General features: G+C 36.5%; 1 protein-coding gene across 1 annotated transcript; it reads right to left on the bottom strand.

The window, feature by feature from the left end:
* Positions 1–15,917: 15,917 nt before the first annotated feature.
* On the bottom strand, positions 15,918–22,599 carry LOC140170709 (retinol dehydrogenase 8-like). Its single transcript, XM_072193946.1, has 5 exons — positions 22,292–22,599; positions 21,797–21,976; positions 20,199–20,292; positions 19,662–19,898; positions 15,918–16,044 (listed from the first exon to the last, which is right to left on the bottom strand). The coding sequence occupies exons 1-5, from the start codon at positions 22,572–22,574 to the stop codon at positions 15,918–15,920; spliced, it is 921 nt and encodes a 306-aa protein (XP_072050047.1). The 5' UTR covers positions 22,575–22,599.
* Between the last annotated feature and the right edge of the window lie 2,369 nt (positions 22,600–24,968).

Raw genomic sequence — 24,968 nt, 5'->3', positions numbered from 1 at the left:
AGTGGGTCTAATTTTTTTTACGTATTGGGCTCTATACATTTTTTATGTGTTTTGGAGGTTACACTGTCGGTAAAGCTCTTTTATCCGGATTTTTTCGCATAATATGGACATGACCTGACCTCCAGTTAATATTTATCGAACAAAGAAAACAATTCGAGTGGGTCTAATTTTTTGTTACGTATTGGGCTCTATACATTCTTTATGCGTTACACGGTCGGTAAAGCTCTTTTATCCGGACTTTTTCGCATATATGGACATGACCTGACCTCCAGTTAATATTTATCGAACAAAGAAAGCAATTCGAGTGGGTCTAATATTTTGTTACGTATTGGGCTCTTTACATTTATGTGTTTTGGAGGTTACACTGTCGGAAAAGCTCCTTTATCCGGATTTTTTCGCATATATGGAAATGACTTGACCTCCGGTTAATTTTTATCGAAGAAAGAAAACAATTCGAGTGGGTCTAATTTTTTGTTACGTTATGCGTTTTGGAGGTTACACTGTCGGAAAAGCTCTTTTATCCGGATTTTTCGCATATATGGAAATGACTTGACCTCCGGTTAATATTTATCGAAGAAAGAAAACAATTCGAGTGGGTCTAATTTTTTGTTACGTATTGGGCTCTATACATTTTTTTATGTGTTTTGGAGGTTACACTGTCGGTAAAGCTCTTTTGTCCGGATTTGTTCGCATACATGGACATGAGCTGACCTCCAGTTAATATTTATCGAAGAAAGAAAAAAATTCGAATGGGTCTAACTTTATGTTACGTATTGGGCTCTTTACATTTATTATGCGTTTTGGAGGTTACACTGTCGGAAAAGCTCTTTTATCCGGATTTTTTTGCATATATGGACATGACCTGACCTCCATTTAATATTTATCGAAGAAAGAAAAAAAAAATCGAGTGGGTCTAATTTTTTGTTACGTATTGGGCTCTATACATTCTTTATGCGTTACACGGTCGGTAAAGCTCTTTTATCCGGATTTTTTCGCATTATATGGACATGACCTGACCTCCAGTTAATATTTATCGAAGAAAGAAAAAAAAAAATTCGAGTGGGTCTAATTTTTTGTTACGTATTGGGCTCTATACATTTTTATGTGTTTTGGAGGTTACACTGTCGGTAAAGCTCTTTTATCCGGATTTTTTCGCATATATGGACATGAGCTGACCTCCAGTTAATATTTATCGAAGAAAGAAAAAATTCGAGTGGGTCTAATATTTTGTTACGTATTGGGCTCTTTACATTTTTTATACGTTTTGGAGTTTACACTGTCGGAAAAGCTCTTTTATCCGGATTGTTTTCGCATATATGGACATTACCTGACCTCCAGTTAATATTTTTCGAAGAAAGAACAAAATTCGGCTATTGGGCTCTTTACATTTTTATGCGTTTTGGAGGTTACGCTGTCGGAAAAGCTCTTTTATCCGGATTTTTTTTGCATATATGGACATGACTTGACCTTCGGTTAATATTTATCTAAGAAAGAAAACAATTCGAGTGGGTCTAATTTTTTTGTTACGTATTGGGCTCTTTACATTTTTTAACCGTTTTGGAGTTTACACTGTCGGAAAAGCTCTTTTATCCGGATTGTTTTCGCATATATGGACATTACCTGACCTCCAGTAAATATTTATCGAAGAAAGAAAAAAATTCGAGTAGTTCTAATTTTTTGTTACGTATTGGGCTCTTTACATTTTTTATACGTTTTGTAGTTTACACTGTCGGAAAAGCTCTTTTATCCGGAATGTTTTCGCATATATGGACATGACTTGACCTCCGGTTAATATTTATCTAAGAAAGAAAAAAATTCGAGTGGGTCTAATTTTTTGTTACGTTTTGAGTTTTGGAGGTTACGCTGTCGGAAAAGCTTCATTTATCCGGATTTTTTCGCATATATGGACATGACCTGACCTCCAGTTAATATTTATCGAAGAAAGAAAAAATTCGAGTGGTTCTAATTTTTTGTTACGTATTGGGCTCTATACATTTTTTATGCTTTTTGGAAGTTACACTGTCGGAAAAACTCTTTTATCCGGATTTTTTCGCATATATGGACATGACTTGACCTCCGGTTAATATTTATCGAAGAAAGAAAAAAAATTCGAGTGGGTCTAATTTTTGTTACGTATTGGGCTCTATACATTTTTTATGCTTTTTGGAGGTTACACTGTCGGAAAAACTCTTTTATCCGGATTTTTTCGCATATATGGACATGACTTGACCTCCGGTTAATATTTATCGAAGAAAGAAAAAAAAAAAATTCGAGTGGGTCTAATTTTTTGTTACGTATTGGGCTTTTATGCGTTTTGGAGGTTACACCGTCGGAAAAGCTCTTTTATCCGGATTTTTTCGCATATATGGACATGACTTGACCTCCGGTTAATATTTATCGAAGAAAGAAAAAAAAAAAATTCGAGTGGGTCTAATTTTTTTGTTCCGGTTTGTGCTCTATACATTTTTATGCTTTTTGGAGGTTACACTGTCGGAAAAACTCTTTTATCCGGATTTTTTCGCATATATGGACATGACTTGACCTCCGGTTAATATTTATCGAAGAAAGAAAAAAAATTCGAGTGGGTCTAATTTTTTGTTACATATTGGGCTTTTATGCGTTTTGGAGGTTACACCGTCGGAAAAGCTCTTTTATCCGGATTTTTTCGCATATATGGACATGACTTGACCTCAGGTTAATATTTATCGAAGAAAGAAAAAAATCGAGTGGGTCTAATTTTTTGTTACTTATTGGGCTCTATTTTATGCGTTTTGGAGGTTACACTGTCGGAAAAGCTCTTTTATCCAGATTTTTTCGCATATATGGACATGACCTGACCTCCAGTTAATATTTATCGAAGAAAGAAAAAAAAAATTCGAGTGGGTCTAATTTTTTGTTACGTCTTGCGTTTTGGAGGTTACGCTGTCGGAAAAGCTTCCTTTATCCGGATTTTTTCGCATATATGGACATGACCTGACCTCCAGTTAATATTTATCGAAGAAAGAAAAAAATTCAAGTGGTTCTAATATTTTGTTACGTATTGGGCTGTATACATTTTTTATGCGTTTTGGAGTTTTACTGTCGGAAAAGCTCTTTTATCCGGATTTTTTCGCATATATGGACATGATCTGACCTCCGGATAATATTTATCGAAGAAAGAAAAAAAAATCGAGTGGGTCTAATTTTTTGTTACGTATTGGGCTCTTTACATTTTTATGCGTTTTGGTGGTTACACTGTCGGAAAAGCTCTTTTATCCGGATTTTTTCGCATATATGGACATGACTTGACCTCCAGTTAATATTTATCGAAAAAAAAAAAAAAAATCGGGTGGGGTCTAATTTTTTGTTACGTTATGCGTTTTGGAGGTTACACTGTCGGAAAAGTTCTTTTATCCGGATTTTTTCGCAAGGATTTACTTGATTTGATCTCCAATTAATATTTATTTATTGAAGAAACATGATGTACCGACTATTTCTTTTATAGGCGCATACCGTATTGGAATGTCATCTTTCCCTGGGTAAGATCTGACACCAGGCCAGCCCATGGCCCGAGGGTAGTATGAGTATGTTTGTTTTACCTTGAAGGCAAGGATAGTCTTGCAAATATGGGCTAACTTTCCCCTAGGCCATCCAATATGCCATATACATTAGGACTAAAAGTTCACAGATTTTGTTATGGTATGCGATTGGAGGTTTGCGTGTCAAAAAATGGGGTTTATAGGATTTTTTGGTTTCATGGTTCGACTTCATTTGATATCCCATTAATATTAGTTATAGACAAAAAAGTGTTATTTTTGATAGGTTATTCCATGTGTAGGTGTTAATGTAAAAAAAATGGTTTTATTCTGATATTTTTAGCGGTGAAGCCAACTGAAGCAATACCCGTGTAACAAATCGCTTGTTAAAACCATAGTGCAGTTATGTCCACGACAAATTCACCGTGACATTTCCAACCATAAACCCGCTTAGTGAAGATTAAACCGAGATATGCAGTACTAAACCATTATAATAGTAATCGATTGTCCAATGCAATTTATTACCACGTGATAATATAAATCCAATGAGCGATCGAATTGTCCGCTACGGTCGACTAATCCAATGGATAATGACGTTATTGACATGTACGGGCAGAGCTCCACTGACCGAGTTTTGGGGTATTTTGCAATGGTTTGCTGTCATTTACTCATCAAGGTGGTCCCCCGTTATTTTAAGGACTATGCTTTTGATTTAAAGATTGACATGTAGAGAATAAACCATACTTGATTGACAGAAAGTACTAAGTTTGTACCTATTACGGTTTCGTGACACCCCTCTTCCAAATGCGCCCAAGCCAGGGCGGTCCGGTAAAGCAAAATGTGCATTAGAATAACACGGGAGTTTGGATATAGATGGTAGGATTTCTTTCTCATACAAATGTATGGTCCCTCGTTATTGAAGCATGTACCGGGTTGAAAATTCAGAAATTTTGAAAAGAATAAGTAATTGAAACATAGAGCAAGTACTAAAATCATAGCTTTTATACTTTTTGATATATGACGCTAACTAATTCATCTCCTATATCTACAACACAGCGCTACCAGTAGGGGTCAATTGCCTATTGTGAGTGCCCCTGTGTTGTGTGCATACATGTAGGCAACAATAACTGCATGATGCACCGAACAAACTTTCAGATGCGTGTTGTGTGAGATGTGTGCACAGACTGTCCTGGACTGTCCCACAATCTTGGTTCGGTTCCGTCTTTGGATAATGGAATGATACATAATTACGTACGACCTATGAACAAAAGTTCTGTAACCCCATTAACCCGCCCCAGTTTCCGGTTCTAAAATAGGCCTACTCCATACTCCATTGGTGCTGATTTAGGGTGTGGTGCGGAGCGGTAATCGGACACGCACATATTTTTTCAATCTTGCTAAATTATTACTTCAGTATCTATTTCGTGTAATTGATCTTTTCGGTGAACCCATAAGCTTTCGCGATTACACCTGATATGTCGTCATTTGACTTCAGTACGCGTCAGGCCGATGCGAACATCGTTTAGCAAACATCGTTACTGCGCATTATATATGTCGACGTGACGTCAAGTAACGACATCTCAGGTGTACTCGCAAAGGCTTATGGGATTTACCGAAAATAATTGGATGCTGGGATATGTTTTTAAACCTAAAATACATTGTTATAACTGGTATTATTGATGTTTGGTTACACATTTGATGTTGTTTCAGTTATAATATGCTAGCATATTAGGCCAAAAAACTAAATTGTTGTCTTGCCCTCCCAAGCCTAAAATCTTGGTACAGCCTGCCGGATTTTTTTGTACCAACTCAACCATTTGATACCTACTATTTTACAGTAACATGAGTGAAGAGAGGCAAATAATTATTTTCGCGATTTTGACCCGGCCGCGGAGGGCAATGCAACAACTTTTTTTTTACCTAATCATAACACTTGTATATCGATCTAATCTCCTAAGAGGTATACACACATATTTTCATTTACATGTTTACGACTTTTTATCGTTTCCGGAATATAAAATCTTACTCTGGTTATGAGTTCACCTACAAAAATATGGAAAATGTATCAAAATACAGTGTAGGTAACATTTAAATGTACAATTATGCTAAACTTGAAGAAGCTATCATTTTATACAGGACAGAAGTTATAAGAGTGGAGGTAGAACTTTTTGAATGACGCTCGTATATCAAGGAGGTTCAACGCCCCCTCGGAAAAATGCCACAATGAAATACAATATGAAATATAATCTTCAGTAGATAGCAATGACTTCACAGAACAACCTGCTATCATTTGATAGCACTGTCTTTACATAACCATCAGCTATCTTCAGTAGATAGCAATTACTTCACATCAGCAACCTCAGTAAATATATATGACTTTACATAGCCATCAGCTAATATCAATAGATAACAATGACTTTATATGACCATTTCTAAATTGGCAAATACTGTATCAAGTTGACAATACCCTAACCCTAACCTTTAACCCTAACCCTAAGCCCTATAACTATAAATCTTAACCCAAGTCCCAAACCAAAACCCTAACCACAAGCAGCGCCCTTACCCTTACGCTCTGAAAACCTTAACCCGAATATCCTAAACCCTAAACCATTACCCTAAGTCCAAACCCTAAACCCTAACCATAACTAATTCGGTGGGTTGGCACTGTATTTAGCAGTTCAGCATATAGGGGGCGAAATGTCAGGTAGGCGAAGTGTCCTGTTTCCCTTTAGTGGATACGTGGTGTGTGGGCACTATATCCAGCAGTTCAGCACGTAGGGGGTGAAATGGTAGGGATGCGAAATGTCCTGTTTCCCTTTAGTAGGTGAGAATAACTTCAGCTATCTTCAGCAGATAACAAAGACTTCACATAGCCTTCCGCTAATATCAGTAGGTAGCACTGACATCACATATAGCCATCAGCCATCTTCAGTAGATAGAAATGACTTCACATAGTCATCAGCTATCTTTAGTAGATAGCAATGACATCGCCATCAGCTATCTTCAGTAGATTCCCCACGAATACGCTCACACCCGGACCCCAACCTTCTTCTGAAGAAATGTTTTTCCTTGATTATAGCTATACTCAATAAAAGAAATATGAATCATATTTTACCTAACAACGCAAATTTACAAGATTGTAAAATTGCCCAAATTGTTAAAAGGTAGTATGCAAATTTATGTAGGTAAGGAACAGCAATGTTTAAAATTTGCTTCATTCCAAGTAAGTGATTATGTGATTATATGTGATTATTAGGCCTACATAATGGTTAAAGTTTGTTGAATTTTCAGATTGTCTGATTAGCATTATACTTGATGACCGTGCATGATGACGGTGAGGTGACCATGCAAATTGTATGCAAATTAGCTAATTTTCTATAATTGTTCTTCACGTGCAAAACATTGCAGACTCCACAGTTACAAACTTCAAACTATTCTCTACCTTCACAAGAAATCAGAGGAACTCCAGATACCTCTATCGAATTATTTTTTTTTTAAACAGACATTTATTACGGTTTTTCCACACATGACACATTAGTTTAGTGGTGCTTTGGTCAACTTCAAAGGACCTTTCTAGAGGGCGCAAACATGATTCAACAACGACATATTCGGAAAAATGCACCCTTTTTATAATTCGGAATAGAGATCACGGTGACTCATTTCGGAATAAAGAACCCTATTTAGATTTCGGAATGAAGAATGTTTTTTTCATATTCCGAATAGAGAGCAATTTTTTTCATATTCGGAGTAGAGAACACGGTGACTTGTTTCGGAATAAAGAACCTTTATTCGATTTCGGAATAGAGAACCCATTTTTCATATTCGGAATAACGAACTTTTTTCATATTCGGAATATAGAACCTTTTTGTTTTCGGAATAGAGAGCCTGTTTGTGTTTTGACAATTTTCGGAATAGATAACATTCGAAATAGAGAACCGTTTTTCGGAATAGCGAACCTTTAGTAACATTGTACACCCTTTGTCAGTGCACCCGATCTACTTTCGGCCCCAGGCACCCTGACCCAAAGTAAGCAGAGGCGTCGTTAGACCAATCGGATTGGGGGTGGTGGGGGTATACGGCATAATTTTGCCGACGGAAATATCTTGGTCTGTCTAATACAATTGTGAATTGTAGATCCCAATTTTATTTTTTCGCCAGGGCGCTTAAGAATCTAAAAAGTGTGTGTGTGTGTGTGGGGGTGTGTGTGGGGGGGGGTAATTATCAAAATTTTTCCTCAATATTTTTTTTTTCATTATTAACTACTTTTACAATAACAATATTGTATAACAACAACTTCCGCACATTGGCTTTTGTAATCTGCCGACAATCCTATATGTTTTGCCGACAACCGTCACTTTTGCCGACAACATTAAGAATTGGAGGAGGGGTGTCTCAACCCATACCACCCCACCCCCTTCTAGCGGCAGCCCGCAAAGTTACGTTACCGCAATCAAAAAGGAATGACTGGGCACCATACTAGGCCTAGCATATATTCCTTCCTTCCTATAGTTAAATCAATTATTAAAATTGTATGAAAACAACAAGTTAAAGGTTTAAAACTGGACCTGTTTTGGTTAATGCTAAGAACTTCATTACATTAGTGGCCACTTACTTTCAACTAGAGAGGAAGTTGAAACCTTAAGGGCTACGTGTATGAAACTATACCTATTCAGATAATGCATCAAAATACTGTGTGCAATAATGGAGAAGATATAAACATTTGGCCTTAAAATTCAATGTTGTAAATAATGTTGTTATGCTGGGCTGATTATATCAAATCCATATCAGTCAGAACAAGTACCTCTCAATGCAAATTTAAGAAGTTCATGGGCATTTGGTATTGTATATTTGGCCATGCACAGTTGATCTAGTTGGCTGGCAAACAAAATCTGATCTAAAGAAGTTCCTGAGCAGTATGTAATTTACTAACTTGAACTTCCAGACCACTATCAATCTGTCAACACCTATAACTATTGAAACTAATATCATCCCCAGGTAAAAAAAACCCTCCACTATGGGCTACAGAACAGTTTTATAAGTAATTTCATGGGAAATGAGGCTAATATTCTATGCCTACCTCAAGTTAGATATCTCACTGCTGCATATATATTATGAACTATGTCATAGGGAGTGAGGTTAATTTAGTAGCTAGCATTTATAGTCTGCATTTCCATTACCAGGCATTATCCTATCAAATATTATCCTATAAAATATTTTTAGTGAAGACAAAGCAAAAGCATTTGCAGAAGAAGCCTGACTTGGAGCTACTTAGGTTCAAAGGTCGACTTTAATTCCAAGGTCTAAACTGGATGTATATATTCACCCAGGTGTACCTGAGCGAAAAAAGGCTATATTATGTCATCATATAGGTCAGGTTATAGGTCACTTGGTTCAGGTCAAATTTAGGCATCTATTTTGAAAATTTTGTGATAGTCTGTGATATTATAATGAGGCATCAATTTTAATATTTTGTTTTTTACTGGATATAATATTGAAAAGGTGTGAGGTGGATATACTAAAATACCTTGGGATGTAAATGGTGAGTACAATTTAGATTGCCTAGTTGAGATGGATTGGACACATAAATATAAAATAGTTACCAAAATCACAAAAGTGAAGCTTACGAAAAACTACCTAATATGGTGGTATAGGTGACAAGAATTGCTGTAGTGTGGTTGTGGAGGTCATGTCATGTCCCTAAATGCGAAAAAAATGCGGATAAAAGAGCTTTTCCGACGGTGTAACCTTCAAAACGCATAAAAATGTAAAAGAGCCCAATACGTAACAAAAAATTAGACCCACACGAATTTTTTCTTTCTTCGATAAATATTAACCGGAGGTTAAGTCATGTCCATATAAATTATACGAATAAATCCGGATAAAGGAAGCTTTTCCGACAGTGTAACCTCCAAAACGCATAACGTAGCAAAAATTTAGACCCACTCGATTTTTTTTCTTTCTTCGATAAATATTAACTGGAGGTCATGTCATGTCCATAAATGCGAAAAAATGCGGATAAAAGAGCTTTTCCGACGGTGTAACCTTCAAAACGCATAAAAATGTAAAAGAGCCCAATACGTAACAAAAATTAGACCCACTCGAATTGTTTTCTTTCTTCGATAAATATTAACCGGAGGTCAAGTCATTTCCATATATGCGAAAAAATCCGGATAAAAGAGCTTTTCCGACAGTGTAACCTCCAAAACGCATAAAAAATGTATAGAGCCCAATACGTAACAAAAAATTAGACCCACTCGAATTTTTTTTCTTTCTTCGATAAATATTAACTGGAGGTCAAGTCATGTCCATATATGAGAAAAAATCCGGATAAAAGAGCTTTTCCGACAGTGTAACCTCCAAAACGCATACAAAAATGTATAGAGCCCAATACGTAACAAAAAATTAGACCCACTCGAATTGTTTTCTTTCTTCGATAAATATTAACCGGAGGTCAAGTCATTTCCATATATGCGAAAAAATCCGGATAAAAGAGCTTTTCCGACAGTGTAACCTCCAAAACACATAAAAAATGTAAAGAGCCCAATACGTAAAAAAAAATTAGACCCACTCGAATTGTTTTCTTTGTTCGATAAATATTAACTGGAGGTCAGGTCATGTCCATATATGCGAAAAATCCGGATAAAAGAGCTTTACCGACCGTGTAACGCATAAAGAATGTATAGAGCCCAATACGTAACAAAAAAAATTAGACCCACTCGAAATTTTTTCTTTCTTCGATAAATATTAAATGGAGGTCAGGTCATGTCCATATATGCGAAAAAATCCGGATAAAAGAGCTTTTCCGACAGTGTAACCTCCAAAACACATAAAAAATGTAAAGAACCCAATACGTAACAAAAAATTAGACACACTCGAATTTTTTTCTTTCTTCGATAAATATTAACTGGAGGTCAGGTCATGTCCATATATGCGAAAAAATCCGGATAAAGGAGCTTTACCGACAGTGTAACGCATAAAGAATGTATAGAGCCCAATACGTAACAAAAAAAATTAGACCCACTCGAATTGTTTTCTTTGTTCGATAAATATTAACTGGAGGTCAGGTCATGTCCATATATGCGAAAAAAATCCGGATAAAAGAGCTTTTCCGACAGTGTAACCTCCAAAACGCATAAAAAATGTAAAGAGCCCAATACGTAACAAAAAATTAGACCCACTCGAATTTTTTTTTCTTTCTTCGATAAATATTAACTGGAGGTCATGTCATGTCCATATATGCGAAAAAATCCGGACAAAGGAGCTTTACCGACAGTGTAACGCATAAAGAATGTATAGAGCCCAATACGTAACAAAAAATTAGACCCACTCGAATTGTTTTCTTTGTTCGATAAATATTAACTGGAGGTCAGGTCATGTCCATATATGCGAAAAAATCCGGATAAAAGAGCTTTACCGACCGTGTAACGCATAAAGAATGTATAGAGCCCAATACGTAACAAAAAATTAGACCCACTCGATTTTTTTTTTTTTTTTTCGATAAATATTAACCGAAGGTTAGGTCATGTCCATATATGCAAAAAAATCGGGATAAAAGAGCTTTTCCGACAGTGTAACCTCCAAAACGCATAAAAAATGTAAAGAGCCCAATACGTAACAAAAAGTTAGACCCACTCGAATTTTTTTCTTTCTTCGATAAATATTAACTGGAGGTCAGCTCATGTCCATGTATGCGAAAAAATCCGGATAAAAGAGCTTTACCGACAGTGTAACCTCCAAAACACATAAAAATGTATAGAGCCCAATACGTAACAAAAAATTAGACCCACTCGAATTGTTTTCTTTCTTCGATAAATATTAACCGGAGGTCAAGTCATGTCCATATATGAGAAAAAATCCGGATAAAAGAGCTTTTCCGACAGTGTAACCTCCAAAACACATAAAAAATGTAAAGAGCTCAATACGTAACAAAAAATTAGACCCACTCGAATTTTTTTTCTTTGTTCGATAAATATTAACTGGAGGTCAGGTCATGTCCATATATGCGAAAAAATCCGGATAAAAGAGCTTTTCCGACAGTGTAACCTCCAAAACGCATAAAAAATGTAAAGAGCCCAATACGTAACAAAAAATTAGACCCACTCGAATTTTTTTTCTTTCTTCGATAAATATTAACTGGAGGTCATGTCATGTCCATATATGCGAAAAGATCCGGATAAAGGAGCTTTACCGACAGTGTAACGTATAAAGAATGTATAGAGCCCAATACGTAACAAAAAATTAGACCCACTCGAATTGTTTTCTTTGTTCGATAAATATTAACTGGAGGTCAGGTCATGTCCATATATGCGAAAAAATCCGGATAAAAGAGCTTTACCGACCGTGTAACGCATAAAGAATGTATAGAGCCCAATACGTAACAAAAAATTAGACCCACTCGATTTTTTTTCTTTCTTCGATAAATATTAAATGGAGGTCAGGTCATGTCCATATATGCAAAAAAATCCGGATAAAAGAGCTTTTCCGACAGTGTAACCTCCAAAACGCATAAAAAATGTAAAGAGTCCAATACGTAACAAAAAGTTAGACCCACTCGAATTTTTTTCTTTCTTCGATAAATATTAACTGGAGGTGAGCTCATGTCCATGTATGCGAAAAAATCCGGATAAAAGAGCTTTACCGACAGTGTAACCTCCAAAACACATAAAAAATGTATAGAGCCCAATACGTAACAACAAATTAGACCCACTCGAATTGTTTTCTTTGTTCGATAAATATTACCGGGAGGTCAGGTCATGTCCATATATGCGAAAAAATCCGGATAAAAGAGCTTTACCGACCGTGTAACGCATAAAGAATGTATAGAGCCCAATACGTAACAAAAAATTAGACCCACTCGAATTGTTTTCTTTGTTCGATAAATATTAACTGGAGGTCAGGTCATGTCCATATATGCGAAAAATCCGGATAAAAGAGCTTTACCGACCGTGTTACGCATAAAGAATGTACAGAGCCCAATACGTAACAAAAAATTAGACCCACTCGATTTTTTTTCTTTCTTCGATAAATATTAAATGGAGGTCAGGTCATGTCCATATATGCAAAAAAATCCGGATAAAAGAGCTTTTCCGACAGTGTAACCTCCAAAACGCATAAAAAATGTAATGAGCCCAATACGTAACAAAAAATTAGACCCACTCGAATTTTTTCTTTCTTCGATAAATATTAACTGGAGGTCAGCTCATGTCCATGTATGCGAAAAAATCCGGATAAAAGAGCTTTACCGACAGTGTAACCTCCAAAACACATAAAAAATGTATAGAGCCCAATACGTAACAAAAAATTAGACCCACTCGAATTGTTTTCTTTCTTCGATAAATATTAACCGGAGGTCAAGTCATGTCCATATAGGCGTAAAAATCCGGATTAAAGAGCTTTTCCGACAGTGTAGCCTCCATAACGCATAAAAAATGTAAAGAGCCCAATACGTAACAAAAAAATTAGACCCACTCGAATTTTTTTTCTTTTTTCGATAAATATTAACTGGAGGTCAGCTCATGTCCATATATGCGAAAAACTCCGGATAAAAGAGCTTTACCGACAGTGTAACCTCCAAAACACATAAAAAATGTATAGAGCCCAATACGTAACAAAAAAAATCCAGCCGAAAAACACTGACAAATTTTTTGTTCTAAAAATACTCAAAATGACTCTAGAAAGAGTCACAAATGACTCAAAATTAGTTACTGGGTCAATATAAAGTAATTCTATAACAAAAACACGCACTAATAACCATAATTTGCTTTAAAAATAACCAGAGCCCAATACGTAACAAGAAAAATTCTATGTCTAAAGAAAAAACACTGTCAATTTTTTTTCTAGAAGAAATTTTTTTCTAAAATGACTCAAAATGAGTTACTGAGTCAATATAAAGTAATTCTATAACAAAAACATGCACCTAATAACCATAATCAGCTTTGTTCTAGAATTATTCAAAATGACTCAAAATGAGTTACCGGGTCAATATAAAGTAAGTTTATAGCAAACAAAAAATGCAACTAATCACCACAATAACCAGAGACCAATACATAACAAAAAATTCTAAGTCTAGAGAAAAACACTGTACAAAATAATTTTCTAGAACGACTCAAAATGACTCAAAAGGATTTACTGAGTCAATATAAAGTAATTCTATAACAAAAACATGCACCTAAAACCCATAATTTGCTTTAAAAATAACCAGAGCCCAAAACGTAACAAAAAAAATTCTAAGTCTAGAGAAAAAACACTGTCAAAATTTTTTTTCTAGAAAGACTCAAAATGACTCAAAAGGATTTACTGAGTCAATTTAAAGGAATTCTATAACAAAAACATGCACCTAAAACCCATAATTTGCTTTAAAAATAACCAGAGCCCAATACGTAACAAAAAAATTCTAAGTCTAGAGAAAAAACACTGTCAATTTTTTTTTTCTAGAAAGACTCAAAATGTCTCAAAAGGATTTACTGAGTCAATATAAAGTAATTCTATAACAAAAACATGCATTTAATCATGATAATGTCCTTTTAAAATAACCAGAGGCCAATACGTAACAAATAAATTCCAAGTCTAGAGATAAAACACTGTCAAATATTTTGTTCTAGAAAGACTCAAAATGAGTTACTGGGTCAATATAAAGTACTTCTATAAAAACACATGCACATAATATCCGTAATTTGCTTGAAAAACAACCGGAGCCCAATACGTAACAAAAAATGTATAGAGCCCAATACGTAACAAAAACCACTACAGAGGGAGGGAGTATGAATAAAGTAATTTTAATCAAATTTTAGTTTTGTTACGTATTGGGCGGGATGAATTATTTTTTACCACTTTTTGTTCTAGGTAGAAGTGGTTGAGCCCAATACGTATCAAATTGATACGTACTGGGATTTTGTTACGTACTGGGCTCTTACAAATGTGATCGTCGTAAGGTAGAGCGAAAATGGATCTCGAGTGGACTGACAGTTGATTTTGAGCATTTCAAAGAACTTAAAAACAAATATAATACTTCTCTGTACAATGCAAAATGTGAATTCTTCAATCAGAAGATCCTTGATTGTGGTAATGACTTTAAGTCGATGTTTGCTGTCATTGGCGACATCTTTCAGAATAAGAAATCTTCTAAACTGCCAGATCACAACTGTTCGTATGAGTTGGCAAATCGCTTTGCATCTTATTTTTCGCCTAAGATACAGACAATCAGGTTGAGTCTCGCGTCAAGTGATCCTTTGCCTTCCGAAAATCAAACAACTTCGGAGTTGTCTTGGACGGAGTTTAGCACGGTTTCTGAAACAGATGTTAAGGACATTATTATGGAGTCTTCTAGTGCCTCTGGGCTTCTTGATCCCCTGGTTAATCAAGAAATTACTTGATTCGCTGCTGCGTATTATCACATCCGTCGTGAATATGTCCCTTAAAGAAGGAGATGTTACATCTTCAATGAAATCTGCTGTGATTAAGCCTTTGCTCAAGAAACAGAACTTGGATGCTAACAACTTAAAAAACTATCGCCCTGTCAGCAACCTTTCCTTCCTGTCAAAAGTCCTTGAACGTATTGTCGCTAAGCAGCTCAAACATATGTCTGATCACAATCTCAACGAACCTTTCCAATCAGCATATAAGCAATACCACAGCACAGAGTCTGCTTTGTTTTCAGTGCACAATGATATTTTATGTGCAATGGAAAACCAAGGTGTTATCTTGCTTGTTTTGTTGGACCTCAGCAGTGCATTTGACACTATCGATCACGCTATGTTACTTGCCAGATTACAACATCATCTTGGAATAAAGGCTACCATCTTGGACTGGTTTTCATCATATCTTTCGGATCGGAATCAATGTGTGCATATAAACGGGAAGTACTCTGCTCCACAACACCTGCAGTACGGAGTGCCACAGGGGCTTGGGCCCTTGTTGTTTTCGATTTACATCCTTCCTCTTGGTGACATTATTCGTAGACACGGGATGAAACTTCACATCTACGCTGATGACACCCAAGTTTATGTGTCTGTTTGCCCCACATCTTCAAGTGGTGTGAATCTTGCTGTGTCCAAACTTGAGCAGTGTGTGAATGACATAAATATATGAATGTCTGAGAATTATCTCAAGTTGAACGCTGATAAAACCGAGGTGCTTGGTTACAGATCCCAACTGGCCAAGATCCATCTTCCGAATGTTAACATCGCAGGTGTTGATATAGCTGTCAAATCTGACCCAGTGAAGAACCTTGGAGTTATGTTTGACCCGGGTTTGACAATGGCTGCTCAAGTTGCAAGTATTACTAAGTCCGCCAATTTCCAACTTGTCAATATTGGTAGGGCGAGGAAAATGTTAACCACGGACTCCGCCAAATTAGCTGTTCACACCTTAGTCACATCTAGACTCGATTACTGCAACAGTTTGTTAGCAGGTATCAACAACAATCTCCTTAAAAGACTCCAGAACATTCAACGCACTGCAGCTAGGTTGATCATTAGAAAGCGAAAATACGACCCCATCTCTGACGATCTCATCAACTTGCATTGGTTGCCTGTTAAGCAAAGAATTGACTTTAAGATCATGGTTCTAACATACAAATCTCTCCACCAACAGGCTCCTGAATATCTTTCAAGCATGCTCCAGATACAGACTGACCGCAGGCCGTTACGTTCCTCCTCTGCACCACTATTATTCGAACCCAGAACTTACCACCGAACATTTGCAGACCGTGCTTTTACATGCTACGCACCTCGTCAATGGAACCGGCTACCGAAACATATCAGAAATGCAAACTCTCTTCTCATTTTCAAAAGACTCTTGAAATGCCATTTGTTTAATGTTGCCTATGGACTGTAATTTTATTTGGTTTAAGTGTTTATCAGCGCCTTAGTACAATTGTTTGGTTTTAGGCGCTATATAAATTTCAGTTGTATTGTATTGTATTGTATTGTATGTTAATAATTATGTTACATGCAAAAATAATTGAAAAAACCGACACATGTAACTGATGTAATTTCAACCAAGCATTTCACTCTTGCGTAGTGAATATGGATGTGGATGACGGCGTGCTGCCATTCATAATACAGTTCATTCATCAAAATATCAAACTCACTCGATAGTATCGACCATAAAGTATATTCTAACTAAATTTGGACACCATCCGGCTATTTTCCCTATTATATATGTACCATGCAATATTCATAAATATTGGTCATAATGCCCCTATTTGGCAATATACACAAATATTATACACAGAAATATATACGCTAGAAATTCACACACACGGAAACCCGCTCGTTCCTCTTTGGATGTTCACTGAGGTATGACGAGTGTGGCCTTCAGCTAACTTCAGCGCGTAAAATTGGGAAAGCTATTTTACATAACAAAGGGTTATTTCCCGATACACTGTTGAGCAAGGAAAGTGGTTATTTGCATAGTAAATACACTATTAAATCACGGCGAGATGTAACTTGGGTGATGTCATAGCTCATTAAAGGTTGTCACTAGGTGTATAGCAACCTGTTGTAATGCATGCCCTGCGGGGCTATTTTATATTGGAACTCCGTTACTTGGAAATCTTTTCTATGGGCTTGTGGCTTTTTGTGTTTTTTAAGCCCTGCCGCGCTGGGTGCCGGTAATTTTAATAGGAGTCACCCAAGCCAGTCATGAAAGCAAGTGTGACGAGCTGCCTTTGCATCTTCAATGACCATCTCTACTGTCGATTAGTGGGTTGCATCGTAATCCAAAGTCTCATTCTAGCCCAATTGTCTTGTCATGTTCCTAACTCTACTGAATAGAGAATGTGACTGGTGCGATTCACTATTTTAGTCCGTTCCGCTTGATTACATGGGCACTCTCTATTAGCAAACCTTGACACAAGAACTGCACAACTTTGGCTTTTGGTGTGTGGAATTGATTTGGCAAAATATTTGTCCCCTGCTGGACGGCTCACGGGAGGGATCAATTTTCAAAATGGTTCCAAAAAGGTTTCGAGATGCAAAGCATATTACTCGTCTTTTACAAGGATTAATAAAATATATGGTTTTACACATATTGTATGGTTATGCAAATTGAGGGCAAAGGTCAACCAACGATCAAAATGTATCTTTACACTTTAAAAGACAAGATCCTATCATTTGATAACTAAACAATAATTGGGTAAATATACGACACCATTAAATCACATATTTACTCAATTATTATATCATATCTTATCCACCAAAACCTGAACTAATTAGCCTGTTTGTCATTTTTGAAATAATGGTGTTCAGAATTTGTATGCAGGGTGTCTCAGAATATGCTATGGTATATTTGAAAGGGAAACAGACAAAATAGTGCGAAAATGATTTGTAGCTAGGGCTATAGCAAAATTTTTGGATATCATTTGATGTGAATTCATCCTATCAAATCCATTTTTTGATGACATACCTTGTTACAATTTCATGCTGCTACCCAGCACTTCATCAGACTGGCAACCTTGCTTCTTCTTCTTTCCTGAAGATGCTGCCGGTGGCGGCGCTAGAAGCTGGTTGAAAATATTCGGTAATAAATAATTCCCCTCGTCTCTGTTCATGGTGTTTCGCCCTCGTTTCCTGATCCAAATTGCCTCTCTAATCTGTAACAATAGAACTTTAATGTTGCGTGTAAATATAGTCTCGCGGAGCATTTTTAGTTTTCTTTGTCAGTCGTTTATTTTTAAAACTTGTTGGTCAAAGCTACCGCGTAACTCTAATTCTGCAAATATTGTCGCCTTTGTGGATCTTCTGCGACCTCTACAAGCCAAGTTACGAAGATTTGAATAGGCGGGTGTCGTAGGCCTATTTCGAAAATGACAAACAGGCCAATTAGTTCAGTTGGTAGAAGGGTCTGTCGTGCACCTTTGGAAATCTACTACATAGATAAGCTATGTTAAAACACGTAAAATGAACTCAAATAAGAAAAGATTGTACTATCTAGAATGCCTTTTATTGCCAACAATCCAGCAATGGTCAACCCCATTTCCGCATTTAAAGAGCCTATTTCCTAGGTAATGAAGTATCCTGGATGGTGAAAACTATTCTTTTTTCGATTTCATTTTACATGACGAACAATTTGAGACCATTTTCATTGAAATCAGAGTACTTTCGACCCCTGTGTGGCTAAAAAAATGATCACGCCTAATTTTGACCTTTCTGCTTATAACTTAAGGAAGGTATGTCACATATAGGTCGAACTATACTTTTTCTGAATCATTATGACTAGAGGAATACCTTGGTGTGGTTTTTGATAAAATCTGAGCATTTTGAAATTTCAATCATGTTGTATGAAATTTGACCCCTAGGAACACTTTTGGAATTTTTAAACATATCTTACCATTTTCTACGCATGTTTTTCTGATTTTAAAGTATATTTCCGAGGGTGCACGATAGACCCTTCTACCAACTGAAATAAAGTATAACAAGCATGACAAACGGAACATAAAGACAACACATTTTCTTCAGTCATTTTTTTAATAACGCTGTCTTTTATTGTTTCTTTTTCCCCCTCTATTTTCTTTTCACTACGTTTACTTGTTTGTTCTACTTCTTTTGTGTCATTGTTTCAATTTTCTTCAGTTATTTTGTTTCAGATTTTTTGTTTATCGTATACAACTATTGGTTAGCGATATCGTATGCTCCTGATTAGGCATCAGGATCAAAACGGACAAAGAGAGGCTATGGTAGCTTTCAAAGAGTCCACCCTGTGGAAAACTTATGGGACATCCTAAAGAGGAGATCAATAAGATGATGCCAGAGCCCCTTGGTGCGCCGAATTCTTCTCAAGCAACGTAACCGATTTGTCACGGTGAGATCAGACGCCAGTTGATGTCAAAATACTAAAGGAAACTATATCAAAAGAACCAAAAAGACCTGAAAAAAACTGAGATAAGTACAGTGAAGAAATTTGAAACAAAAACATATGCTTGGACCACATTTCTTTTATTTTATGTACACGTTTAGTATTAGACATAAAGCTAAGAGTGACTTTGAATGGAATTTGTTTAGGGATAGATACACCGATGCAATTGTGATAATAATAGTATCGTCAATACCAATTTACTGCTTTAACCAAGCATTCATGACCGCGTTGCCCGTCGGGTCAACAAACTTTTCCCTTGCCAATCTCTTAATTGCCTTTGAAGTATGATACCGAAAATCAGGTTTGGGTGACAGGATAACATCTTGTAATTGTTTCGCCAAATCTTGAGGGTCCAGCACATCATTTCCTATGACGATTTCCGGGTCAAAGGTTAGCATATGTGTCACAATCCTTCGCTCTTCTGCTGTTGGGATCGACTCGGCTGTTTTTGCAAATATAACACTAGGGTTTTCACCAAACTGTTTAGTCATATTGGTCGCCACGTAACCTGGCTCAATCAAAGAAACCCTGCAAATCAACAGTTCCAAAAATTTCAAGTTCAACATGGAAATCAAGGGCGTTAACCGAAAGTTGTTGTGGAGAACTAAAAAGGCGACTTCAGTCGCGAGGGAAAATTGTCAGCAAAGACGTGTGAGTAATCTCGGGATGCTGCTTCGATGTTTGTTATTAATGACCTATCAACTAATTTTTCAAACTTAATTGTAATTGTAAATTTGTATGCAAAGATCAATGTTATCACAGGTGACCGTTTTATAAATTTCATAAATAATAAGGCTCTGTTACCTAACATGATTGTAGTCTACTTACCAGATGTTAAATTTCCTCAATGGTGGAGCAATAGACTCACTGAAACCCTCCACGGCAAACTTGGTGGCAGTGTATTGTACATAATGTGGAATACCTAAAAAAAGTCATAACATATCTTTAATTTAAATTTTAGAATGTACGTATCAGACTTTTTAATGAACATTATTGTGGCATTCTGATACAGAAGGTAACTGTAACAATAACTATTAACCACCCTCTTACGGGTTTCAATCTCGGGGAAAAGTGAGGACACGTCTGTCATGTTTTTAGATGGGGGAAAAATATCAAAATGTCCCTCACATTTTTTACATACAAGAGCTTATGATTTGAAAAGACCCCCACTTGAGATCATTCTATTCATAGCTATAATTGGCAGCATTAAACCATTTCTGGTGTTTTCCCTAGCTATATGCCTAATGAAAAAAGACTACATGTATGGTGATGGTGGTGCATTTTCCTTTGATATGTCAATGTGTATAATCTCAAATTATTGAATATATCCCGTTATTTTAAAAGCTATTGCTTGACTTGCAATTGAATATATGTGTTGAATCGGCGCTTTGAAAACAAAAACTGACAAAAAGTTTTTTTCTTGAGTAAGTAACGTTAAAGAGGATGAGCATGCGCAGAACATAAAAATGAGTCATTTCAGATGATGAATGGCAACGCTGCATTCGTAGTGGGAATGAATCTTTTTATCGTACGTGGTGGTGTACTTAGCATGAGCCGAACAAAATCACCATGCGTGGCTGTTGAAGAACTAGTGGATTCGCCCTACTATCACGCCCATTTTTGATACAAAGATATAGGGATGATGACGCTGTGTTGTGGCCTGTTCTGCAATAACCATTAATGGGTTAAAATGTGATGTTTGATTAGAGCAAACACGATATTATATGATCCTGTGCCATATACTGGGGTACCCAAAAAGGTGGCTTTGTTACATTTTGATGTGCAGTTTGGATTTCAAAACAATGTCTCTTGGGTATTCCTTCACTTAGAAGATTCAATTAGGTCTTAAATTGAGGCTAATTTATTCTATATTACTCATGTTTTTATCCTGTTTTAAAATATTTTTCAATTATTTTCTTATGACGTTTGGCATGAAATGTGCCAAGGGTGGCTGAGGATTAGGGGAGGAGGATTAGGGAGGGATTCATATTGTAAATTTGATTTAAAACTCTCTTTAAAAATTTGAATCTAGTAAAAAAACGTCTAAATGAACTCCCAGACATCTAAACCAAGTAAATAAATACAGAAGTTCATTTAAAAGACCAATACTTGCTCAGAATGATTGTAAATGTGGAAAAAAGAGGTGGGGTTACATCTTCCCTACTTTGTGATTGTTTTTGCCCGCACTCTCTCATTTTTTAACCGATTTCCATAAAAAAGGTGTCAAAATGCTCAGAAGGATAAACCACTTCAAATGAGATGTGTAGGTAAAATGTTTGAACCATTTCATTTTTTTACTATGTAACACAAAGGTACCCCAGGTTGTGACACAGGACCATATGCACCAAATGGCTTCAATTGGAGTGTAATTTTGTAAGATATTTCCAATAAAAGTAAACGATTATTGTTGAAGAAAAAGCAAGTACCTCGGAATCCAATTCCGCTTGAGATTTGAATGATCCTGCCACTCCGTTTATCTTTCATGTACGGGACTACTGCCCTAGTCATTCTGACGCATCCAAAATAGTTGACTTCCATTAGGTCATAGTAGGTCTCCATTGGACTGGTTTCCCACCAGGCTCCACTTTGCAATGCTGCGTTATTTACTGAAAAAAGTGTGAGATTTCTTCTACATTTACATTTTTGGATATTTTCTATGGTAATTTTGAAATTGACAGAAACATTGGATCTGTTTCCCACTAAGCTTTACCAGAGTCCTGCGTTGACTAAAATAATTTGATATTGTCCTTATTCTATATCATCATCATCATCATCATCATCATCATCATCATCATCATCATCATCATCATCATCATCATCATCAAAAAAAACCATAAGCTTCGACCACATTTGTTTTATTTTTTTTTTTTTTAAATGCGCAATTTTAGTGAAATTTCATAATGCCCTTATTATAGTCTTACCCAAAACATCAATTTTTCCTTCAATCTCGATCATTTCTTTTAAAGTGTTATCAATAGTTTCTTGTTTGGTAACATCCAATTCCCGAATAAACAGTGTATCGTCAAGCATATTTCCTGCCTCTGTTTTCAACTCCTCTTGTCTTGTCGCCATATTACGCATGGTAGCATACACCTTGAAGCGACGTTGTGGATCTCGTGCAAGAAACAAAGCTGCTTCCTTGCCGATGCCTTGGGCACAACCTGTGATCAGAATAACTTGCGAAGAAGCCACCGGTGAAGCCATGTTTGGTTGTCTGCTGCCAGATCAAGTATATACGGTACCTGAGACATTGCAAATAATGAGATAATGGACTGTATGTTGAAAGTATTTATCGCAGTTACATCGCAACAATTTTGATATAAACGATTTGATCAAAAGTATCTTCTAATCATAAATCTGGAAGCAGACTTGTAGTATTGGGACCCGCCATGAGTACGGATACGGGTATGGGTCCCAAGCCATGAGTACGGGTACGGGTACGGGTCCCAGACCATGGGTACTGGTACGGGTCCCAGGCCATGGGTACGGGTACGGGTCCCTAGCCATGAGTACGGGTACGGGTACGGGTCCGAACTCAAAATAGGGTGCAAGTATGAGTACAGATACGGGCCACGGAAATTGGGACTCAAATACTTCTGTGGGTCCCATTATGGGTATAAACAAAGCTATTGTTATTGGAGTAAACATTAATTTATTGGCATTATGCCTTGCTGCAAATACACTCTTTGATGTCATTTATACCACAAAAAATAAATAAAACTACATTCCGCACCACAAAAAATTTATAAAGAGAAATTTATTATGTCATAATCATGCGCAACATAAATGGTATGCTGTTATGTGGCCATGAGTTGCTGAGACATTTTTATTTGCTAACAAGTACTCTCATTTACAAAAAAATTGTAGAACTGGTTTTGTGGAATTAATCAAGTAAAAAAAAGCGCAGTGATTTATAGTGCGCTACGCACAGGCACAACGCCTAGACGTTGATCCACAAGCACACTTTACAGGTTGTCGCTGACCACTATGGCCACATCATTCCCTAAACCATTAAACAACAAATCAGGGACTTTGCTGCTTCAAGAGCGCACACCCTAGACATACCACAAATAACCATCGCAACCAGGATCAGCTCCCCGAGTTTCGTACAGGTTACAACGAGACAAAATTAGCAGTGAGTTCCTTGTCCAGGGGAATTTCAAGCTAACTCAATTTTCCACGAGAGCATATTAGACACCACCAGGGTTCGAACTCGTAACCTCTCGCACCATAGTCGAACGCCTTACGTATAAACAAAAAGAGATGTATAATAGTGGTGGTCTTATGAGATGATATTGAAATGACCAGACTGCCATTTGTGATTTAAATTTACTAAACCAGACATCTTTAATTTTTTTTGGGTTAATAACGCCAGCGTCCGAGTACGGTATTTTGACTACTTCCTCGCCCCTGTTCAATTACGCGCACGCGGGGAAGTAGTAAAAACTTCCGCACCCCTACTACCACACGGTGTCTCGACCCCGCGCGTCACCGTTCCTTCAGACGTTAGCGATATGCTACACAACGGCGATTTTGCAGATGCGTTTATCGTGAAAATAGCTGAAAATGGCGTCTGCTGTAGTTATTTTGCTGATATTATCGATGGATGATAACACGCGAATTTGACGTTGTATGAAACAAAATGTTATTTATGGAAAGTTGAAAAGAAAATTAGAATAATAGGCCTATAGGTCAAAATATGGATTGAACAGAAATTGAATAGATTGAACAGAAATCCTCCAATAAAATCAGGTAAGCAAAATATTAAGCTTTTTTACCATGCTGGCCGGCACGTTGACTAGTGAAAATATTTATGAGGTATAGTAAAACAAATACAACATGTTTCATTTCGGCACGCGCCGGGAAGTAGTCAAATCATCCAACACCTCGGGACCAGTAGTTTTGACTACTTCACCTCAAAAGTATATGATTTGTAGAATGAACTTTTGTAAAACATCAAAGTGTTATTTGTCAATAATTTATTGATTTAGATAATGAAAATCGATTGTTTTTGGCTGCTTCGACCAACAATACCTTGTCTACCCTTAAAGCCTGATCATTAAAGCTGATGTCAATGATCATCGACCAACTTGAACATCACTTTGTGAAGTGTCATATTGATACTAATAATTAAAATAAATTAAGAAAAGAACAAACGAGAACAATAATACATATCTTCTTACCGTATATCCGAGAAAGCAATAATGGTTTTCATGTAATACAAAGTTATTGGCAAGCAATACTAACTAACACGTTATGACCTCAGTATGACTCCGTAGTCCGTTCGAGATTCCAGCTATATAACTACTAAATAACACTGAACAAAAAGGTTGCTAAATATTTCTTACCCTTCAGGTAGCACGATTTTTATGCTTCGATTCATTTGACACAAAAGGTACTTTGACCAGAAAGACAAATATATTTGGTGCCTGTGCATTTTCAGTATTTACTATCCTAATGGAATGCATAAAGTATTTTGATTTTAATAATATTTGTTGGTATAATTGATCACCTACTGCACATCGGTATCAACAACACATTCATTAATTTTAGTTAAAGCACGTCATTCAACTTCAAACGTAATGATTAATATAATAT

This window comes from Amphiura filiformis, chromosome 15 (genome assembly GCF_039555335.1).
Source record: "Amphiura filiformis chromosome 15, Afil_fr2py, whole genome shotgun sequence".
Lineage (NCBI taxonomy): Eukaryota > Metazoa > Echinodermata > Ophiuroidea > Amphilepidida > Amphiuridae > Amphiura > Amphiura filiformis.
Note: the sequence above shows the minus strand (reverse complement) of the source record. Positions and strands in the feature narration are given on the sequence as shown.